The sequence below is a fragment of the Thalassophryne amazonica genome, chromosome 7 (genome assembly GCF_902500255.1).
Source record: "Thalassophryne amazonica chromosome 7, fThaAma1.1, whole genome shotgun sequence".
Classification (NCBI taxonomy): domain Eukaryota; kingdom Metazoa; phylum Chordata; class Actinopteri; order Batrachoidiformes; family Batrachoididae; genus Thalassophryne; species Thalassophryne amazonica.
In genome coordinates, this window is record NC_047109.1 from 19,552,213 (window position 1) to 19,575,794 (window position 23,582).

At 40.7% G+C, this 23,582-nt stretch overlaps 1 protein-coding gene across 1 annotated transcript in view; it reads left to right on the top strand.

Annotated features, from left to right (window-relative positions):
- The window catches only part of LOC117513692 (sodium- and chloride-dependent transporter XTRP3A-like), a 259,989-nt gene extending 243,478 nt beyond the window's left edge, over positions 1 to 16,511 (top strand). The window contains exons 12-13 of the mRNA XM_034173933.1: positions 9,873 to 10,038; positions 16,283 to 16,511. Of these exons, the coding sequence (XP_034029824.1) occupies positions 9,873 to 10,038; positions 16,283 to 16,492 (376 nt within the window). The 3' untranslated portion in view covers positions 16,493 to 16,511. The remainder of the gene's footprint in view (positions 1 to 9,872; positions 10,039 to 16,282) is intronic.
- The last annotated feature ends 7,071 nt before the right edge of the window (positions 16,512 to 23,582 follow it).

Here is a 23,582-nt window from a genome sequence, read left to right on the forward strand (position 1 = left end):
GAAACCTGATGCAATTGACGGAATCAGGCCGGTAATAGAGGATTTATTAACAGCAGGAGTAATAGTGCCATGTCCAGATTCACCATGTAACACACCCATATTTCCGGTAAAAAAGGCTCCGCCCTCAGTGGGGTGGAGAATGATTCAAGATCTGCAGGCAGTAAATGCTGCTGTGATTAAAAGAGCACCATGTGTCCCAGATCCACACACCTTGTTAAATTCGCTGAGACCAAATTCTAATAGTTTCTCAGTAATTGACATAAGTAATGCATTTTTCTCTGTGCCAGTACATCCAGATAGTCAATTCTGGTTTGCTTTTACCTTTAAAGGACAACGATATACATTCACCAGATTACCGCAGGGTTACGCAGAGAGCCCAACTATTTATTCTCAAGTCATGTCAGCATGTTTAGCCAATTTCGTTCCACCGGCAGATAGCCAACTGTTAGTGTATGTTGATGACATTTTGATTGCCTCTGACACACGAGAAAACTGCATAACTGACACAGTAGCATTATTATGTTTCTTATTTGACAATGGCCACAGAGTGAGTAGAAACAAAGTTCAGTTGTGTAGGGGTACAGTGAAATATTTAGGACATGAATTATCAGCCACAGGGCGCACGATCCTGTCTGACAGGAAGGAAGCAATTTTGCACGCTCCAAAACCACAAACCAAAAAGCAGATGATGTCATTTCTTGGATTGACAAATTACTGCAGGGCATGGATTCCTTGCTATGCAGAGTTGACTAGTCCACTTTCTGATTTGATGTACAAAGATGATATTTCAATGTCAACCGTGTTGGAATGGAACAAAGATGCTGAGGAAGCCTTTGTAAAAGTAAAACAAACATTAGTGTCATCCACAGTTTTGGCACTACCAGATTATAGTAAACCATTCATTCAAACAGTTGATTGTAAGAATAAGTTCATGACTAGTGTTTTGGTTCAAGTGTATGGCTCAAAATTGAGGCCAGTTGCCTACTACTCATCTAAATTGGATGCAGTAGCAAGTGCTTTACCACCATGCGTACAGGCTGTTGTTGCAGCCTCTATGGCTGTTCAAAGTAGCAGTAATGTTGTTCTATTCCATCAGCTGACATTGAAAGTTCCACATGCAGTCTCTGCACTTCTGTTGCAGACAAACATGAGCCTTTTGTCCCCAGCAAGACATCTTTCGTGCATGTCCTTGCTATTATCACAGCCACACCTTACGATAGAGCGATGTACAACATTGAATCCCTCCACATTGATACCTTTACCTGAGGATGGTGAGCCGCACAATTGTCTTGATGTAGCAACAGTTTGTACAAAAGCACGCCCAGACCTCCGGGACACACCCATCCCAAACAGTACAATCGTGTATGTGGATGGTTCTTCCACCAAAAATGCTTATGGACAAACGCAATCTGGATATGCTGTCGTCACAAATTCAGAAGTATTAGATTCTGCTTCATTGCCATCGTCATTTTCAGCACAAGCAGCTGAATTAGTTGCTTTAACTGCAGCTTGCTATCTGTTTCAAGGTACGGCCGTATCAATTTATACGGACAGCCAGTACGCTTTCAGCACAGTGCATGTGTTTGCAAAACTATGGGAGGAGCGTGGAATGGTGACATCGTCTGGAAAGCCAGTGACTCATGCCACTCTCCTAACTGCCCTACTGCAAGCTGTGAAGTTGCCTCAACAAATTGCTATATGCAAATGTGCGGCTCACACCAATGGCTCTGACAGTGTTTCAAAAGGAAATGATTTTGCTGACAGAGCAGCAAAAGAGGCAGCAGCAGCTTCTTCTATTTTTGTTGTACAGGAAACTACTCCAGATTTGCATTTAGGTCATACACTGCTTGCTGACATGCAACAGCAGGCAACAGACAGAGAAAAACAAATGTGGATAGCTAAAGGAGCTACGTATGCAAATGACTTGTACGTATGACCACAAAAGAAACCCATATTGCCAAAAAATATGTTTAAATGGGCAGCTATTATGAGCCATGGCGTGATGCATGTCTCATCAGGGGGTATGATATCGCAAGTGCAATCTATTTCACCATCCGGACCTGGAGGATCTTTATGCCACATTGTGACATGCAGGTCAGGTGGTGACATCTGTTGTTCAGGATTTTTTAGTAGGGCTGTCGCTTGCAAGACGACATCTTTACCCCATCCTGCAGCATCTTCTTCTGAAATGTCAAATGTATAGTAATAGTGGAATGTGGGGTCAGCGCTTTCTTCTCTTACCATGTTAACGCCTCCTGTGCATTCAACAACTAATTTCCCTTGTTCCACAATTATGGACAAGCCCAATGCAGTCAATCCGTCTCGTCCTAGGAGGTTAACTGGACATTGTGGCATGCTCAACACTGACATAGTACACGTCAGGCCAAATGGATCTGTCAACGTTATGGGTTTGGTGATAGGGACGTCTGATGTTTGTCCATTTGCAGAGCGAACCCTAAAGATTTCGTTGCTTAATTGATGGACAGGTATGTTGTCATTACATGTAGTTCTACATGCTCCTGTATCACAAAGGAATGTCACTGGTCGTCCATTTACCAACAAAGTCACTTCTGGTTTTGGTACCGGATTTCCCAGCAAGGCACACAGATCCATATCACAATCAGACTGCCTATCTGATGTGGAATCATGGATTATGGATTCTAGTCATTGTGGATACTGTGGCTGCGGAGGATTATTCCGTTGTGGAATTCTCCCTGCTGCTCCCTCAGTAGGTGGATTCGGACAATTTCTATACATATGTCCCTCTCTTCCACAGTTCCAACAAATCAGGGGACCACGTGGTGGCCCTCCCTGTCTGTGCTGCTGTTGTGGTTGCCATGGTCCTTGACGTTGTGGCTGTCCACCTTGTCTATTTTGCCATGGCTTTTTGGGGCGTTTGCACTGCTTCTGCTGTCTTAAGTTACCCTGCTGGTAATATATTTCATCATCTCCATGTGCTACATACACTCCTTTGTCGCTGTTTCTTGTCTTTTTCTGCTTTAAGACTTCTTCTGCATGACAGCAGTGTGTATGTGTTTCTTCCAATGTGCCTGTAGGCAATCCAATCCAATGTTTCTGTATCCAAGCTTTTATATCCTTATTGGAATGTTGGATCAGAGTGTTTTTCAATTGTTGTTCATACACAGGTGTTTCTGGCAATATGCCACTATGGACCCTAAATACATTCTCAAACCTGCACCTAAACTCTGTCCATGGCTCTCCTTCTTTCTGAGTTGTCCTGGTAATTTCAGTATAATTTATCTTTGGTCCTAACACTCCTTTCGCACGTGTAATCATAGCTTCCACTCTTGTTTTCAAGACTAGATCATCATGTGTCAGTGGTACGCCTTGTTGATCTGCAGGATTCCAGTCTCCGCGTACCTGACTCCATTTAGGGCCACATGCTTTCATCCACACCTGTTGGACTTCAGGTCCATTAAGGTGGTAAGATGTTCTAATGTTTTCTATATCCTGCATAAAGCCCTCGATTTCGACATGTGGCGATGGTATCATGTCGACTGCTGCTTTGATATCATCAGCATTCCATGTCCGATAAACGAGCATGGTTGGTAGCTGTCCTGCTGTTCCTGCATGAGGATTTGGTACTTCTATCATAGGATAGGCACCTCCCTGATCACTATGTTCCACCATGGGAGGGGCTGTAGGCACTTTCGCTTGACTGCGTGTTTGTGGTTTTTCTGTTTTTTCTCTTTTTACCTTAGGTTTTACTGCCAAATCATACTGTGGTGGTGGTACATCGTCATCCTCTGGTAGAGGAGATAAAGGTCTCTTTGTCACCGACGATCCAGCCGGCGGTGGTTGTTGAGGCTGTTCTGGCTATCTGTGCTGAATTATCACATCTTCTTCTGCCTTACCTACAGCTGTCTTTTTCCTCGCTTTCTCTAATCGTCGCTTCTCTGCTCCTTTCTGTCTGTTCTCTGCTTCCTCCTCCCAAAATGCCACTAAATCTGCCCCTACTTTCTGCATCTTTTTCTCATCACCTTTATGTTCCCGTTCTAACTCCTTCTTCAGCTTTTGTATGCTGATCAGGTTCAGTCGTCCGTCAAAGTCATGTTTATTTATCCAGGTCTCCAATTTCTTTGTTGCTTTTGGATTTTTTGCCTCCATAAATTTCCAGTCGTCAGTTGATAAATTTTCCTTATTTTTAGACGTCTTACCCCCCATTTTTATTATATTTTTTATCCCTTGTTATAATTTGGACTTCAGACAGGGGCACACCTAGGGTGTTCTAAATCTGAAGTTTTCACACTTTCTTTGGACGTGACAATCAATTTGCCGTCGTGTGGTTGATTCCTTTCACCTCCCCGTAGGAAGCGGAATCACTTGCCTGCTGCTTCCACACGCACGGTTGTCACTAACGTTGTCCAAAGTATTACACTTTCACACAGTTATTTACACTTGCGCAAAACACTATTTACACATAGAAACACTCCTAATAATCGTACGCGTATTCTTATGTCAGGGGAGCTCGCCCTCCCATGAAATTTAACTAATGTCCTGCATTAGGGGACTCCGCCGTCCCTGCCAGATTTAACTGCTTTTTTACAGTGCACATATTCCTACCCGGGATTTCCTTTACGTATTAAAACAGAGGAGTCCGTATCCTCCTTCCGGAATTTAACTACGTGCGTCCCTCGCAACCGTAGAGGAGTCCGCCCTCCTTACAGAGTTTAACTGTTTCATTAACAGACGATTCTGTATCATCGCTTACGGAGTTTAACTGTTTTATGTGATCACTTTTATCCCCTACCGGTACGCGTATTAAAACAGAGGAGTCCGCACCCTCCTTACAGAGTTTAACTGCTTTGCATTAACAGACGATTCTGTATCATCGCTTGCGGAATTTAACTGTTTTATGTGATCTGATCACCACTCACTCAGTACTGTTTACGAAGAAATTTTACTCACTGACTCGACTTCCTGTCTGTCTTCTTCGGGAAAATCTCGTCAACCAGACGATGCCAACGGTGGTCGACAATTGCAGACACGATCAATCGATCGATCGGACCTTGGCCAAGGATTTACGTCTGGACTTGACGACCTCCGCCAGACACCTCCGGTGTTGTTGAGATCCCGGACAAGTCCCCAGTCAATGTTGGGTATTTTCTCCTCCAAACATTTTTAAAACCTTTAACAAGACAAACAGAGTCAAGAAACACCAGTGAGACAGAAAGTCAAATTTTACGCGCGGAGTGCGGCCAGGCTGTACACCAAGGCTACACTAAAGTCTGGCCTGCTTTTCCGCTCTTTTTATTAAGAGACGCCCTCATCACATAAACAAGAAACTTGTCCTAAGGGTGGGGGTGATGACGCAAGACAAGTTTCTTCCCATAACATAAACGCATACGTCAATAAGTGCAGCTGTAAGGAAGAACACTTTCAGGTCAGCACATCTCGTTCGTCTGTTGCAGGTATCAGCTGTTCTGCATCTGCCTGAAGTGTCCTGTCTTCCACACTCCTTCACACTAAACACCACATCACAATAGTCAAAACGTTCTCTTACTCCCAGTCGTTAGAGGCTGCGAAAACAAAGTTATATTATAATAATAAGTACATCCAGCCCTTCATTCCCAGCTCAGATTGACCCCAGAGTGCTAAAACAAAATTGAATTCTCAGGATTGCATTAAGACAGGTGCAAAACAGCACATCTCCGTTCTCATGAGAAAGAAGACAAAGCTAAAACAAGGTTGAATAACACGTACATTCTCAGGGTGAAGTGCAAAACAGCACAACACCGTTCTCATGAGAAAGAAGACAAATGTACAAATGTTTAACAGTGATAACATATATACAAAATCCTTAACAAATGTGACACGGGAAAGGGAAGCCTGGGGTACCCTGCTGGAGTTGTTGCCCCCGCGACCTGATCCCAGATAAGCGAATGAAGATTAGTGAGAGTGTTGTATGGCTGGGGGGGCCTGGCTGCCTTTTTGTTTCTGTCTTTTGTCCTGTCTTTTGTTTTTCCTTCCAGGTGGCTTGCATTTGGGACTGAGTGGCTGTGTAGCTGAGTTTATCAGGACCTCACCCTGATCACCTGAGGCTGATCACCTGCGGCTCGTCAGGACTCACAGCTGTGGTGCATCTACATGGATTGGAACATGGTGGCATTTAAGACTGGAGTACACAGTGTGTATTTGCCAGAGACTCGACCTTGTGACCAGATGGGTGAGATCGTCGTCTCGGGAGCCATCTCATCATCAGTGGATGCACAGAACGTCCAGGTTTGATGCATGGTCTGTGAAAGAGGAGGGGGTGAGGTCTCACGCTCGTCAGCACACTTCCTGAGGTACGTTAGATTTTGTGACTAACATTTATACAGTCAGTAAATGTGGTGTCCCTCACACCTTATAATATTGAGCTGTATGTTGGTCGTGTAATCAGCTTCCTCTGCAGTGGAGTTTTGTGAACTGGGTGTTCCATGCCTGCAGGGTGGGAAGCTGATTAGTAATTAAGCCAGGAAGTGTTTGCTGTTTGTGCACCTTTGAGCGTTCTCTCTGTGTGTTGAGTGTGGACTCACATAATGATTCCTTCTTTCACAGACTCGGTTTGTCGCGGCCACCTGGGGGGTGTCGGCGGGGTCCTTGGGTCCGGGTTGGTTCTGGCTCCAGACCGTTGGCGCTGCTGGGAGCGCACCGCAAAACCACCACGCCAGACCGCGCACTTTTATATTTTTTCACAGCACTGTTATGTTCATTAAACTCTGTTATCCTTTGTACCGTGCTCTGCTTATTTTATACTGGGTCCTTCAAATGCTGGTCGGTTCTCCGGGCTGCGTCCGACACATATCAGAGAGAGTGAGTGAGTGAAATTGAGTGTTTACTTGGCTGTACGTTTGGGATCACTGTCTTGCTGAAATGTCCACCCTCACTTAATCTTCATCATCCTGGTAGATTTTTTATAAAGAATGTGTTGGTACATTTTTTTATTCATCCTTCCTTCAGTCATATGAATTTTGCAAGTGCCCAATGCTGAAAAACAGCCCCACACCATGATGTTCCAACCTCAAAACTTCACTGTTCGTATGGTGTTTTTGGGATGATGTACAGTGCTATTTATGATAAGTATTATGGCATCCAAACATCTCAGTTTTGGTCTCATATAACCAGACTATATTCTCCCAGTATTTCACAGGCTTGTCTAAATGTTTTGCACCAAACTTTAAATGAGCTTCAACATGTTTTTCTTCAGCAATAAAGCCTTGTGTGGCAAGTGCACATACAGGCCATGGTGGCTGAGTGCATTATGTATTGTTTTCTTTGAAACAATTGTAACTGCTAATTCCAGGTCTTTCTGAAGCTCTCCACAAGTTGTCCTTGGCTTTTGGACAACTCTTCTCATCATTCTTTTCAATCCTCTGTCAGAAATCTTGTGAGGAACACCTGGTCATAGATGGTTTATATTGAAATTATGTTCTTTCTGCTTTCATACTATGGAGCCAGCAATGCTCACTGGAACATTCTGATATTTTGAAATCCTTCTGTAACCAGTGCCATCAGTATGTTTTGCAACAATAAGTTTGTGAAGATCTTGAGAGAGCTCATTGCTTTTACTCATCATGAGATGTTTCTTGTGTGACACCTTAGTAAAGACACCTTTTTATAGGCCATTAGTTGGGACTGAAGCGGCCAATATTAATTTGCACTTCCAAGGGGCAGGACTGATTTCAGCTGGTTTTGCTTCAAATTTTTTACCCCAATGGAACATAATCAAACAAGTTTCAGGCTGTACTCAGTAGGACTACCCTGTTTAAAGATGTTTGAATATGACTGAAGGTGTTAAGAATACGTACACCCAGAAGTGACTGAGTAATGAAGCAGATTTGGCAAATTGGTATGGAATTTGTGAATGGCTCAAATGTTTTACCCTAATTTCAAAACTGGTGCCGATGATGGCTGTAACTACTACCAAGTAGTTCACGTTTGTTCAAGACTGACAAAATATAGATCAAGAAGTTACTGTGATGCTTCAAAACACACCCAGATTTGGTATTTGAGATAAAAGGGGAAGGAACCGTGCTCTGTGAAATAGGGCTATTCTCCAGACTAAAAACATTATTGAAAGGTCTATCACAACACTTTGCTTGGTACTATACATGAAGTGGAATTTTACTTGTGTTGAAGTTGGTCAGGGTTGGCCATTGTGGCTTAGTGGTTAGCACTGTTGCCTTACAGCAAGAAGGTCCTGGGATCGCTTCCCACCTGGTTCTTTCTGTGTGGAGTTTTCATGTTCTCCCTGTGTTCATATGGGTTCTGTCCAGTTGACATGCAGGTTAAGTGACTCTCAATCCACTGTAGGTGTGGGTGAGAATGTGAAAGAGTTTGTTGGTCTAGGGTGTACCCTCCCCCTCCCATCCCCTTGATTGGAGTAAGCAGGTGTATAAAATGAATGAATAAACTTTTTCATAACTGGGTCTGTTGCAGCATTATGAGGGTGTTCTTGTATTTTTATTTCATGTCTAGCAACCATTGCCAATTAGGGGCTGGTGTGCAGCAGCCAAAAATGTTTCTGATATCAAAATATGTCGTCATGGTGCACTGGGTGGCACTGTGAATTTGTGAAGGTGTTCCTCAGGTACGTATATAGGTAGGAAGCCTGTTATTGTGGTTAAGTGTTGACCCCAGAATCGCAAAAAGGTTTTTGACTGCTTTCCTGCTGTGGTGCAATGTTATGTTTGCTATTGTTTGTGATGCTTTTTGATGTAAATTATTATTTTTTTTTAATAAATGGATTATCTTTTAACACAATAAGGAAGCATGTGAACCTTCATCAAATGCAGTATTCATAAAGTTACAGCCAAATTACTTTTTTAGTGTGTCAACCAGATCATTCCTGGGGTCATATACCTCCATTGCTCAGTCATAGGCAGAGCTTCTACAACCACCCTGCCACAAGTTCATAGTGAAATATTGCAGGTGTGTGCACCACATTCATTTATCAGAGTGTTGGCAGTGTGTAGCAAGTTGAAAATCACTCCTACAGCGTATCCTGAATATGTTCAAAATATGCAGAGCCACTTTCAGGACTCTTGTTTTTTTTTTTTTTTTTTGTTTTTTGGAAAGCCCCGGTGATACCATCTCTGTACTATTGTAGTACCATCTTTGTGCCACAGTGGTACAGTCTCTGCATCACAGACACACTCCTTTTGTAAATCAGGGACTTCAATAGAAAACTTCCTTTTAGTCAACAGCGAATGAGGCTTCAGGTAACTGGACGCATCTATATTTTGTTTCCCTTGCTTGGTTAGAACACCTCTGCAAGTCAGGCCAGAGGTGCGCCAGCAGCCTGGCACTCCGACAGCCCAGCAATCCACCCTCAGCCATGTCAACCAAACCCAACATTGCGCATATCCAGACTTACACATGTCTATGAGGTAAATATGTCGGGGTGCATTGTGGACAAACTGCATCAGAATGTGTTTGTGTATGTTGCATAAGTATGTCCTCCTATATGCATGGCTGTAGTGCGTGTTGCCAGTGATATGCATGTTTTGCAGCAGACAGAGCCACCTTCCTCTTTGAGAGTAGCTATCGGTTTAGCACTGTCGACAGGTCCTGCGGGAGTCACGGCAAGAAGGACATACATTCCAGCCACATACAAACATCACACAGCAATGTTGCCACCATCGTGCACGAGTGTGCATCAGTGCCTTTTGCAAAAGAGTCTTTTATATGAGCGGACTGCAAGTCTACCTTCCTTGAGGCTGCTGCAACAGACACTGTTGGTGACTCTTCCAAATTGCCAACAGTCCTGGTGTCATATCTGATGCAACACCTGTGCTGTGCATGAGCTGTTGGGAGCCATGTGGCAGATGAGAATAAATTCATATCCACTGTCAATCTGTTTGTTACAGGTTTGAAAGCGACATAATGGACATGCTTGGTCATCGCCCCAATTGGTACTGGAAAATCATGTGGGTAGCAGTCAGTCCTATTCTGCTCATTGTCTTGTTCATCTTCTATATTGTTAATTATATCCTCGGAGGGACACCTACATACCAAGCATGGGACAAAGAACTGGTGAGTATTTCCACCAAATCCCAGCAAGTGTTTTGATGTGTAACATGATCATTATGCTGAGCTGGGGTTCTGGTCATAGTGATGTCTTTCATGTCCATATCTTCTAAGGATGTTTTTATGAAAAATCAAGCAAAATATCATTCCATACAAACTTTATGGTGAGGCAAAATGGGTTTCTATGTTGACAGTCTCAGTGCAACGGATAACTGTAAGGAAGGTTGAAATGGTGATGCAAACATAAATTCATAATAATAATAATCCATCCATCCATTTTCTTCCACTTCATCTGGGGTCAGGTCGTGGGGGGCAGCAGCTCAAGCAAAGCCGCCAGACCTCCTGATCCACACACACCTCCCCCAGCTCCTCTGGGGTAACCCCGAGGCATTCCCAAGACAGATGAAAGACGTAATCCCTCCAGCGTTTCCTGGGTCTTCCCCGGGGCCTCCTCCCAATGGGACGTGCCCGGAACACCTCTCCAGCGAGGTGTCCAGGGAGCATCCGGAAAAGATGCCCAAGCCACCTCAGCTGGCTCCTTTCGTTGTTGAGGAGCAGCGGCTCGACTCCGAGCTCCTCCCGAGTGACCGAGCTCCTCACCCTATCTCTAAGGGAGCGCCCAGCCACCCTGCGGAGGAAACTCATCTTGGCCGCTTGCACTCGTGATCTTGTTCAATCTGATTGTTTTATTGATGCAGGGAGATCATTCCACAAAACAGGTGCACAATAAGAGAAAGTTCTGTGACCTGCAGACTTTTTATTCACCCAAGGGACACAAAGTAGCCCTACGCCCTGAGAACGCAAAGCCTGGGCCAGTACATAGGACTTAAATAGATTAGCTACATAGGGAGGTGCTGGTCTGTGAATACTTTTATAGGTTAATAGCAGAACCTTAAAATCTGATCTCATAGAGTGGTGAAGCCAGTGAAGAGAAGCCAAAGTGGGTGCAATGTGGTCAACCTTTCTGCTTCATGTCAAAAGTCTGGCTGCAGCATTTTGAACCAATTGGAGACCCCTAATGCTGGACTGCAGTAAACCAGAAAATAGAACATTGCAGTAGTCCAATCTAGAAAAAAAACAAATTCATGAATCAGGGTCTCAGCATCAGCCATAGACAGGATGCCGACAGATCTTCGCTATATTTCGCAGGTGGAAGAAAGCAGTCCTCGTAATGTCTCTAATGTGGAGGTCAAAGGACAATGTAGAATCAATAAACTAGTCCAAGATATCTCACTTTGTCAGTGTGATGTATGACACACAAGCCAATGCTACGGGTTAGCTGGTCAAATTAATAATGATGTTTCACTGGACCAAGAACCATCATTTCAGTCTTGCCAGAGTTTAAAAGTAGGAAATTGCTAGACATCCATCTTTTCAGTGATGCAAGGCGATCCTCAAGGGATTTTATGTGGATGAGATTACCAGCAGTTATCCGCATGTATAGCTCAGTATCATCAGCATAGCAATGAAACGTAATCCCAAAATGTTACAATATGTCGCCAAGGGGTGCTATATAAAGGGAGAAAAGCAGGGGGCCTAAGATGAACCCTTGTGGAGCCCCATATTTTATGTCACTAGGGTTAGAGGTAATCATGTTGTACAAAACATAGTGAAAACGACTGGTTAGGTATGATGTCAACCATGCAAGGGCATTCCCAGTAATCCCAAAATGATTTTGTAACCTACTGAGTAGAATATGGTGATCCATGATCTCAAACGCAGCGCTAAGATCTAACAGCACTAGAACCGTAGTGGTATCCCAGTCCATTGCAAGCAGAAGATCATTTATCACTTTAGTGAGAGCTGTCTCTGTGGAATGATATTTTCTAAATGCAGACTGCAGTAGCTTATAAAGATTATTCTCAGTAAGGTGGTCCACGAGCTGCCATGAAACCAGTTATTTCCAGACTTTTAGAGCACAATTATAGATTTGATATTGGCCTGTAGTTTTTCAATATACTAGGGTCAAGATTAGATTTCTTAAGTAATGGTTCAATCACTGCAGATTTGTAACATTTAGGAACAGATCCAGAGGTCAATGACAGTTTCCACAAGAGTGTGAAATCAGTGTCCTTGATTTCACACTCCTGTGGGGTCTACCACTGTCCTTGATTTGAAACATTTAGGAACAGATCTAGAGGTTAATGACAGATTAATAATTTACAACACAGTCACAAGTCCTTAAACAGTTTTGTTGGTATAGGATCAAATAAGCAATGTGTGCTTTTAGTTGACGTTGCAGGTTTTGTCAGCACACCTCGTGAGATACTTTTAAAATTCTGGTTGTCCTTGAATAAGTGTTGCCACCATGTCGAACACCAACTTTGAGTTATGCTTGTTTTTGTTGATCAAATCAGACTAATAGGCCCGCTTTGTAGCCAGTAGTGCATGCCAAGACATGCTTCGCGAGGTGGAATACTTCCAATTCTGAACAACGCCATTTTCGTTCTAGACCTCTAGCCTTATTCTTGAGGTCACACAAGTAATCATTGAACCAAGGCAACTGTGTTTTGGAAGAGATGTCTGTTGGAAGAGATGTTCACCCACTTTGGGTGCCCCTGCTGAGCTTCACTGCAAAACAGGGGTAGAAATTTGAGGGAAATAAAGAAAAAATTTGAGTCCTAGGTCTTTGGAGATATGCAAAAGGTGTGAATTGAGCAAGACAAGGACTGCTTTCCTCCATCCCCAGAGCAGTGGACTGATGGAGCAGATCAAATGCACCATGTTGACCCAAATTACCATGCTCTCCAGCGAGCATCAGGGGGACTAGAACCACCACCCCAATTGGTCCTGTGGTAATACAGGACTGTGGTGCAGGAGTCCAGCCAGTCCACACAGGTCACACTTTTGTTTTGCTGACAGAAGTAGACCGGATTCTCACCAAATTTGCACCACAGATAGATATTAGGGAATGGAAGACTCCACTGAATTTTGGAGGTGATCTGGATCCAGATTCTGGATCAAGATTTCCCTTTATATAGGGTTTTGAAGGATTACTTCAAAACGACTACGTGGATTCTCACCAAATTTGCACCACAGATAGATATTAGGGCATGAAAGACTCCACTGAATTTTGGAGGTTATCTGGATCAGGATTGGTGGACGACAGAAATTTTTGATGCTTATGTTCTCAACACTTGGACCTGCTGTTGCCACGATCATTTACAGTCCAAAGTACCACAGGTCATGAATTGTGCAAAAAGAGGTCCAAGTTGTTCACAGGCTGCCTGGACTGTGATTGCCCGTTGTGGCTGTATTTATGATTCCGATTAGAGAAAGAAATCTCAAACAGACCAGACTCAGTGGAGTGACCATCAGCTTTGGCTGCACTACTTGAACTTATTTATTTGGCACACAACTCGTCAATAACAAAAATTGATACACAAGACAATTCCACAGTGACATGTGTGACCAAAAAGGGGGTGAGCAGAAGCAAAGCTTATAAACGCCCACCCCATACATACATACATACATACATACATATATACACATTACCAACCCCCTGAGCAAGCACACGGGCAACAGTGGTAAGGAAAAACTTCCTCTGATGTATTGAGGAAGAAACCTCAAGCAGACTAGACTCTAAGGGGTGACCCTCTGCTTGGGCCATGCTACAAACACATTTAACAACACAAACTCAAATCCCATTATCATAAACATATCTAGTGAACACCATGTCTTCGTCTACATGCATATTTACATACATATACAGTATACATGAATACACACACCAACATACACCTACACATACATACATAATTACACACACACACACATATATACATATATATATATACATATATATATATATATATATATACATATACATACATGCACATACACAAATGAATGTTACTGAACAAGTTCACAATTACAACTGACAACACAAAACTCATCGTACTTCATTAGATACATATCTTGAAATCATCATTTTTTATATTGATTTTTAAACTGATTGATATTTGGACATTGTTTGAGTTCATCCGTCAGGTTATTCCATAATCTAGGGCCACACATGGAGACACAGAAACCCTTCCTGGTCGTCCGAGCGCCAGCAATTTTAAAATGATACAAGCCCCGTAAATTCTATTTTCCTTCTCTCTCAGTAAAATATTCTTGAATTCTAAATGACACTTGTTTATTTTTCACTTTGTGCATTAATTGAACAGTCTTGAACAAAATCATATTAAGTTTTAATATTTGAGATTTAATGAACAGTGGGTTGGTGTGGTCTCGATAACCTGCATTATGAATTGTCCTTAATGCTCTTTTTTGAAGAATGAATAATGGTTGCAATGTAGTTTTGTAATTGTTGCCCCAAACTTCAGCGCAGTAAGTCAAGTAGGGTGCAACCAATGAACAATAGAGAGTATGTAGTGCTCTGCAATCAAGAACATGCTTTACTTTATTTAATACTGCAATACTTTTTGATAACTTCATTTGAATATGCTGAATATGAGCTATCCAATTAATTTTTTCATCAATAATGACACCTAAAAACTTATTCTCTTTGACACGCTCTATAGTGCAGCAGATAACTGAAACAATCGTGCAAATGGTGATAGAAGCACCAAAGCTGGCACAAATATTCCTTAGACATTACTCTTTTGAAAAAACCAACTGGCCACTTGAATTTTCAATAGGCGGCCAGGTTGAAGAATAGGCGGTTTCAGTTGAAGAATTACACAGGGGTCAAAATTAAAAATGCTCAAATCATTTTGAAAACTACACCACATTATTTGTCTGATCATAAAGATTCCAAAAAGGTATAGTTTGGACTATCTATGACTGAATGATCAGGAGTTATGAGGTAAAAACAGCAAAAATGGTGAAAAAGGTCAGTTTCTGTTTGTACAGGGGTCAAAAGTTAAAGTTCCTTTAATTTTGGTAAAAAGTGATGCAAATTATTGGTTGAGCTAATAGGATTAATAAATGGAATAGTTTTGATTGTGTTGAATGTTTGGTTTCCAAAGTAAAGGTCAAACAAGGTCAACATCCATTGGATTCTGACATGTGACATATGGTACCCCGTAACATGATAACTAAGCATGGTACATGGTCCAAACTATTCCTTTTTAAAACCCTGTTAACTCAACCAATAATTTGCATAATTGTTTACCAAAATTGGAGCAACTTTAACTTTTGACCCCTGTACACACTGAAACTGACCTTTGTCACCATTTTTGCTGTTTTTACCCCATAACTCCTGATCATTCAGTCATAGATCATCCAAACTATACCTTTTTGGACTCTTTACAATCAGACAAATAATGTGGTGTAGTTTTCAAAATGACTTGAGCATTTTTAATTTTGACCCCTGTGTAATTCTTTAATTAACCTCTACCTGGCCACCTATTGAAAATTCAAGTGGCCAATCGTTTTTTTTTCAAAAGAGTAATGTCTAAGGAGTATTTGTGCCAACTTTGGTGCTTGTATCACCGTTTGCATGATTTTGCTCTAAATATTCTCTTAGCTGCTGCACTACTATGTTTACCCCATGTATATTTAACTGAATTTGTATGTCTTTTTTTATCATTTAAAAATTACATCAATTTAGTTTTAGACAAATTTAATGAAAATTTGTTAATATCAAACCATCTCTTTAACATTATTATTTCTGTTCCTAAATCAGATAATTGTTGCAGATTTTCCCCTGAGCAAAACAGGTTTGTGTCATCTTCAAAGAGCACAGTTTTAACCAGATCTGAGACTTTACATAAATCATTAATGTATAAAATAAATAATTTTGAGCCCAACACAGAACCCTGTGGTAGCCCACAAATGATGTCCAGATATGAAGAACAGTATTCCCCGAGTTTAACAAACTGCTTTCGGTTTTGTAAGTAGCTTTTAATCCAAAACCAAAACTATGAAATAAAGCAAAAACCACAGCAAGGTGGTGCCAAACAGGCAGAAGCAGATATGTTGCAGCTGAGTAACCACATACAGTCCAGTGATCACAATGGCAGTGATTCAGTCAGTGATTGCACTGATGTTATATCCCCATTTAAATAGAGTAATTAACCAGTTCTCACCCCAACACTGATCCATCTCTAAGGGTTGAAATAGCCCCATTGTAGACCTCACAAACCCCAGTGCAGAATAGTCACAGCCAGGTGTGATGCCAGCCTGTGAAATGTGTTTATATTTTGTCAACTAAAGTGGAAACTCTATTGCAGTTTGCATTGTAAGGCCAAAGTGAGAAAGGTTCAGTTCTGCTGAAAGTTATCAGTGAAACTCTGTTCTTCAGGCAGCAGTTGTGTCCACACCGTATCCTGTCTTCTGTCAAGTTTTCATCGGGCTTCTGTTGGTGTCATCACTCAGCTGTGTTCCCATCGCCGCTCTCTACATCTATTGCAGGAAGAGGAAACACGGCGCCCACCAGCGGCAGAGTGCTGTCAGTACAGTGTCTGCTAAGATGCCTGTTGATATGTCTGACATTTGCAAAACCCACCTTTGAGCTTTTATCTTCAGTGATGACTCCACAGTGCCTCCAGCTGATTGCTGAAATAATAAATGAGTAAAAACAAAAATCACTGTGAAATCACATCATAATAAAATTTTTCATTTTCTTTAAAATTCCACCAGCTGTGAAGCTCATTCGTGTGTGTGTGTCAGTGTTTTAGTCGAGTCCACCACCCCTGAGGCCAAGGCAGAGTCCAAGTCCTGGGTCTCCGAGGCCAAGACCAAGTCACACCACCTGGAGGCCGAGGCAGAGTATTATACAAAGGCATATAAAACAATTTCATGGCCACCCCCTCCCTCCAACTGTTTGGCACTTCCATAACCATAAAAACAAAGACGGACAGAAACTAGTTTTGGTAGGCTGGGTGATTAGTATTCCTGTCAAAGCAAAAAGAAAAAAGTTAACCAAAACAAAACCAAGTGAGGCTCACTCAAAGGATTCATAGACGGTTGTCAAAGAAAATTAATTTGATAGATGCCTCAAATCTTCCTTGTGCATCAATCTCAAGTACCTCCTTATGCTTATAAAATAAATGTTCAAAGAAATTATTCTAAGTTCCTAAACTAAAGTCAGTCGCAGTAATAAAACTACAGATGACTCTGATTTTCCTCAAGCACCCGTCTCTATATAGTAATTACCATCTTACGCCTGCAAAAATGAAATGCACAAGTACATACACAAAGAAATTATCTCATAAAACCAAGTCACTCGTTATACCGTAATCCAGAAGATAAAGTAGGTTTACAACAGTAGATTTCAATGAAGTTCAGTGAACATGTATATAAATTTTATGCGTACAAAACTAGCCTATCAAATCCAAAGTGAAACTCTAATAAGCAATTTTTCTGCTTACTTTAAGGGCCCCTTCACACATAACATGATTTAAGATGACTAGTGAACGACGGAGGAATTACATGCCATTTGTGAAAAATCAGAGCTGCCTCTAACGTGTTGTACACGTGTCGCTACAACGATCCCTCTCGCAGCAGGTGTCGGCCTAATTCCAGGTGACACTCTCAGACATCCAGCACTGCTCATTGGGCACTTGGAAAATGTGTGGCCATTCGCGCTGTCAGCACGAAAACAGTGAGCAGATGATCAGTGCCCCCATGAGTGTGGCGTTGCAAAAAGTAACACGTGGCACATGTGTCACGCATGTGTGCACGTGTGTCATGCCCGAAACACATGGTGTATGTGTGTCTCACGGGGGGGGGGCACGCTTGTATAAAAGGCTGATATGTATGTACAGACATGATCACATGCAGGGCGGACAGCCACATCTGAATGCACACAGCATGGCAAGGCACCTCCCAGCTGTTGACCAGAGTCACAAATGATGGCTCAGTGCACCCGACATGTCACATTAAAAACACAGAGACCACAGCCAGGACAGGTTATTAATAAGTACTACACTACCTACGTATACAATTACATAAAAAAATAACTAAAAAAAAATGATCACATAACAGAGAGTGACACATTGGTGTGTGCACTGAACTGACAGGGGGCATGTCTGCCGACAGCAACACACACACACACAAAACAAGCCATTATTCTTTATCAGAATACAGTGGTGGCCAAGTGGTTAAAGCGCTTGGTTTCAGTTCAGAAGGCTCCAGGTTCAAATCCCACCCCTGCCACATTTCTCCATGTAATGTGGAATTGTGTCAGGAAGGGCATCCGGTGTAAAGCCTGTGCCTGTAAGCGAAGTGTGCAATGCATCTGCGCATGCGTGGGCCAAATGTGGTCAGAAATTCCAGCTACCAAACTCACACCCCTCCCATTGAATTTCGTATACAGTAGCGTTAGCGGACTGTAAAAGTTAAGGCTTACAGGGATTGTTTCAAAGGCTTTAAGCGATACATATAATAATGACTGGTGCGCATTGTGGTATTTTCAACTGCTCGAACGGATTTTATCGGCTTGAAAGGTGGCTGAAAACACACGAATGCAAGGCCCCGCCGAGTCCACCCAAAGACAGAATGAAGAAGAAATGTGGCTGTAAACCTCCGTTCATTCTCTACAATTTCCCCACAGAAAAATGTAAAATGTAATGAGAAGCTGCAATGAAACATGCATCTGGCAATAAGAAAATTCCACATTTTTCGACTTTCATGTTTTGGTGAAACTGTTTCTGGGAAGGTATGTAGCAGTCCACAGCTGCAGGTTCAGTTTCCCGACCATATTTGAGCTGGATGATGTCTGGGTTCAGTTGTTTTTTTCCCCAAAATGGTGTTTTAAAGAGATTCAGAAACCAGTGCATTGAGGCTCCTGTGTTCAATCAAGACACTGTGTGCATTAGATGCAGTGACTCTCCCATGTTTGTGTAGAAACCACAATTCTGAGGTACTCTGGTCTCGTGTTGCCTCTTGGAGTGCATTTATTTCGTGCAATGAGTACACTGGCAGCTGCTGAAACATTTCAGAGGCTGAGTTGTATTGTTAAAAGCTCAGGGAGGGTGCGTGGCAAGGGATGTTCTGATTCAACCTCAACAGCGTGTGCAACATTGACATCAGTTTCTGGTGTGTACAGTAGTGTTCAGAATAATAGTAGTGCTATGTGACTAAAAAGATTAATCCGGGTTTTGAGTATATTTCTTATTGTTACATGGGAAACAAGGTACCAGTAGATTCGGTAGATTCTCACAAATCCAACAAGACCAAGCATTCATGATATGCACACTCTTAAGGCTATGAAATTGGGCTATTAGTAAAAAAAAAAAAGTAGAAAAGGAGGTGTTCACAATAATAGTAGCATCTGCTGATGACGCTACAAACTCAAAACTATTATGCTCAAACTGCTTTTTTAGCAATCCTGTGAATCACTAAGCTAGTATTTAGTTGTATAACCACAGTTTTTCATGATTTCTTCTCATCTGCGAGGCATTAATTTTGTTGGTTTGGAACCAGGATTTTGCTTGTTTACTAGTGTGCTTGGGGTCATTGTCTTGTTGAAACACCCATTTCAAGGGCATGTCCTCTTCAGCATAAGGCAACATGACCTCTTCAAGTATTGTGACATATCCAAACTGATCCATGATACCTGGTATGCAATATATAGGCCCAACACCATAGTAGGATAAACATGCCCATATCATGATGCTTGCACCACCATGCTTCAGTCTTCACTGTGAACTGTGGCTTGAATTCAGAGTTTGGGGGTCGTCTCACAAACTGTGGCCCTTGGACCCAAAAAAGAATAATTGTACTCTCATCAGTCCACAAAATATTCCTCCATTTTCCATTTAGGCCAGTTGATGTGTTCTTTGGCAAATTACCTCTTCTGCGCATGTCTTTTATTTAACAGAGGGACTTTGTGGGGGATTCTTGCAAATAAATTAGCTTCACACAGGCGTCTTCTAACTGTCACAGCACTTACAGGTAACTCCAGAGTGTCTTTGATCATCCTGGAGCTGATCAACGGGTGAGCCTTTGCCATTCTGCTTATTCTTCTATCCATTTTGATGGTTGTTTTCCATTTTCTTCCACGTGTCTCTGGTTTTTTGTCCATTTTAAAGCACTGGAGATCATTGTAGATGAATGAATGAAAACTGTTTATTTCGAACATTTGATACAACAACAATTACAAGATAGATCGGTAAAGACAACAACAAAAAAGTTCCTACTGTGTACCCAACATGTCCGAAAAGGGGTAGGGTGAAGCATCAGCTTACTTATCTCTACCCCTTCTTCCCCACAACCAGTAATACCCTTTCCTACACACCTAAACCGATATCAATATATATATATATATATATATATATATATATATATATATATCTCAACATACATACACACATATACACACATATATACATATATATATACATATACACACATATATACACAAACATAAATATACACCTACACATACCTACTTACATACAAAATACTATATATTTACAAGCCGAAGCAAAAAACAAAAACACCCTAACCCTCATTACCCTTCCTCCTCCCTATACCCAGAAAAAAACATTTTTGTACCGCTGTTTGAACTGGTTCATGCTTGGACATTGCTTGAGCCCCGCTCCCAATCTGTTCCACATCCTCACCCCACAGACAGAAATACAGAAACCTTTTAATGATGTTCGTGCCCACTGATGCTTTAAATTAAATTTCCCCCTCAGACTGCAATCCCCTGATCTGTTAAAAAACATATTTTTAATATTTGCTGGAAGTAAATTGTTTATTGCTTTATACACGATTTGTACTGTTTGAAAATGAACCAAGTCTGTGAATTTTAAGAATTTGGATTGTAAAAATAGTGGATTTGTATGATCTCTATAGCCAGTATTATGAATAATTCTTATAGCTCTTTTCTGCATTACTGATAGTGATTGTGTTGTACCTTTATAAGTATTACCCCATACCTCTGCACAGTACTGTAAATATGGTAAAACCAGTGAGCAGTAAAGAATGCGGAGTGAGTTGTGGTCCAGAATATGTTTTGCTTTGTTTAGAACTGAAATGCTTCTTGACAGTTTACTTTGTATATGTTTTATATGAGTCTTCCAGTTTATCTTATCATCTATTATCACCCCCAGAAACTTATTTTCATGTACCCTTTCAATATCTACCCCCTCGACTTGTAACTGAACCTGTATGTCTGTATTACAATAGCCAAATAACATGTATTTTGTTTTACTTAAGTTTAATGATAATTTGTTTCTGTCAAACCATATTTTCAATTTTCCCATTTCTATACTGATCCTCCTCAGTAACTCCTGCAAATCCCCCCCCGAACAAAAAATGCTTGTGTCATCTGCAAATAATACTAATTTTAATATTTTGCAAACATTGACAATATCATTTATATAAATTAGAAACAGTTTTGGACCCAATACTGACCCCTGTGGGACGCCACAAGCATTGTCCAAGCATGATGATGTATATTCCCCCAACTTCACAAACTGTTTTCTGTTACTTAAGTAGCTTCTCACCCAGTGCAACACCAACCCCCTAATCCCATACTGTTCAAGTTTACTGATTAATATGTCATGATTGATTGTATCAAAAGCCTTTTTAAGGTCTATAAATATTCCAACTGAATGTAATTTGTGGTCTATGGCGTTTGTAATCTCCTCAACTGATTCTATTAATGCAAGTGATGTTGAACTATGTGCTCTGAATCCATATTGACTATCAGTAAGTAATTTATGTTTATTTATGAATTTGTCTAATCTATTATTGAATAACTTTTCTAATAATTTGGAAAATTGTGGAAGCAAAGAAACAGGTCTATAATTTGTGAAGTGGTGTCTATCCCCAGTCTTATACAGTGGCACAACCTTAGCTATTTTCATTTGATTGGGAAATTTACCGGTTTGAAATGATAAGTTACAGATGTATGTTAATGGTTCTACAATCCATTCAATGACCTGTTTTACCACCACCATATCAATTTCATCGGTAGATGTTTTATATTTACAATTATTCACAATGTCTATAATTTCTTTTCCATCCACTGCTGTGAGGAACATTGAACAGGGATTTCTTTCTATGAGATTATTATCCCAATCCTCAGGTTGGGAACTGGGAATTTTTTCTGCCAAGCTTGGTCCAATATTTACAAAAAAATTATTAAAACCGTTGACTACCTCATCCTTATTTTCCTTCTTGACATTATTATCAATGAAATACTGAGGGTAACTCTGTTTTTTATTACCATTTTTGATAATGCTATTTAATATATCCCATATTCCTTTAATATTGTTTTTGTTATTATATAATATGTTACTATAATATTCCTTCCTACATACCCGTATAATATTAGTTAATCTATTTTTGTATTTCTTATAAGAATTTTCTGCCTCTTTAGTCTTTAGTTTTATGAATTCTCTATACAGTGTATTTTTCTTATTACATGCATTTCGTAACCCTTTCGTCATCCATGGTCGAGCTTGGATTTTTTGTTTTCTGTAGTCTTGTTTAATTGGACAATTTTTATCATATAATGATGTAAATATTTGTAAAAAAGTTTCATATGCACTATCAACATCACTTTCACTGTATACCTTTTCCCAGTTTTGCTCCTGTAAATCCTTCTTTAGTGTGTTCATGTTTTCCTCTGTCCGCACTCGCCTGTATTTTATTTTCTCCTCTGGCTGATTCCGCCGATGGTTTCTATTATAAATGATGAAAACTGGTAGATGATCACTAATGTCATTGATTAATAATCCACTCACAGTGTTATTCTCAATATCATTGCTGAATATATTATCAATTAAGGTGGCACTATGGGATGTAATTCTGCTTGGCCTGGTGATTTTTGGATATAAACTCATACTGTACATTATACTGATAAATTCATGTTATTTTATGCTTATTTGGATTGAGCAGATCAATATTTAAGTCACCACAAATTAACACAGTTTTTTGATTAGTTTTTGAGAACATTTTTCCCATACAGTCAGTGAATGTTTCAATACTAGATCCTGGTGTTCTATATATACAGCTGACTAATACATTTTTGCTTTTTTCTTCACATATTTCAATAGTTATACATGAACAACCTATAATTTTTTGCACCTGCGTAGAGGTTTTCCCCTCTCCAATCAACTTTTTAATCAAACTACGCTGTTCTTCTGAACAATGTCTTGAACGTCCCATTTTCCTCAGGCTTTCAAAGAGAAAAGCATGTTCAACAGGTGCTGGCTTCATCCTTAAATAGGGGACACCTGATTCACACCTGTTTGTTCCACAAAATTGACAAACTCACCTACTGAATGCCACACTACTATTATTGTGAACACCCCCTTTTCTACTTTTTTTTTTTTTTTTTTTTTACTAATAGCCCAATTTCATAGCCTTAAGAGTGTGCATGTCATGAATGCTTGGTCTTGTTGGATTTGTGAGAATCTACCGAATCTACTGGTACCTTGTTTCCCATGTAACAATAAGAAATATACTCAAATCAATTTTTTTTATATAGCACAAAATCACAACAAACAGTCGCCCCAAGGTGCTTTATATTGTAAGGCAAAAGCCATACAATAATTACAAAACCTGGATTAATCTTTTTAGTCACATAGCACTACTATTATTCTGAACACTATGTCAGTTTAACATCTGCTAGTGCATACTGA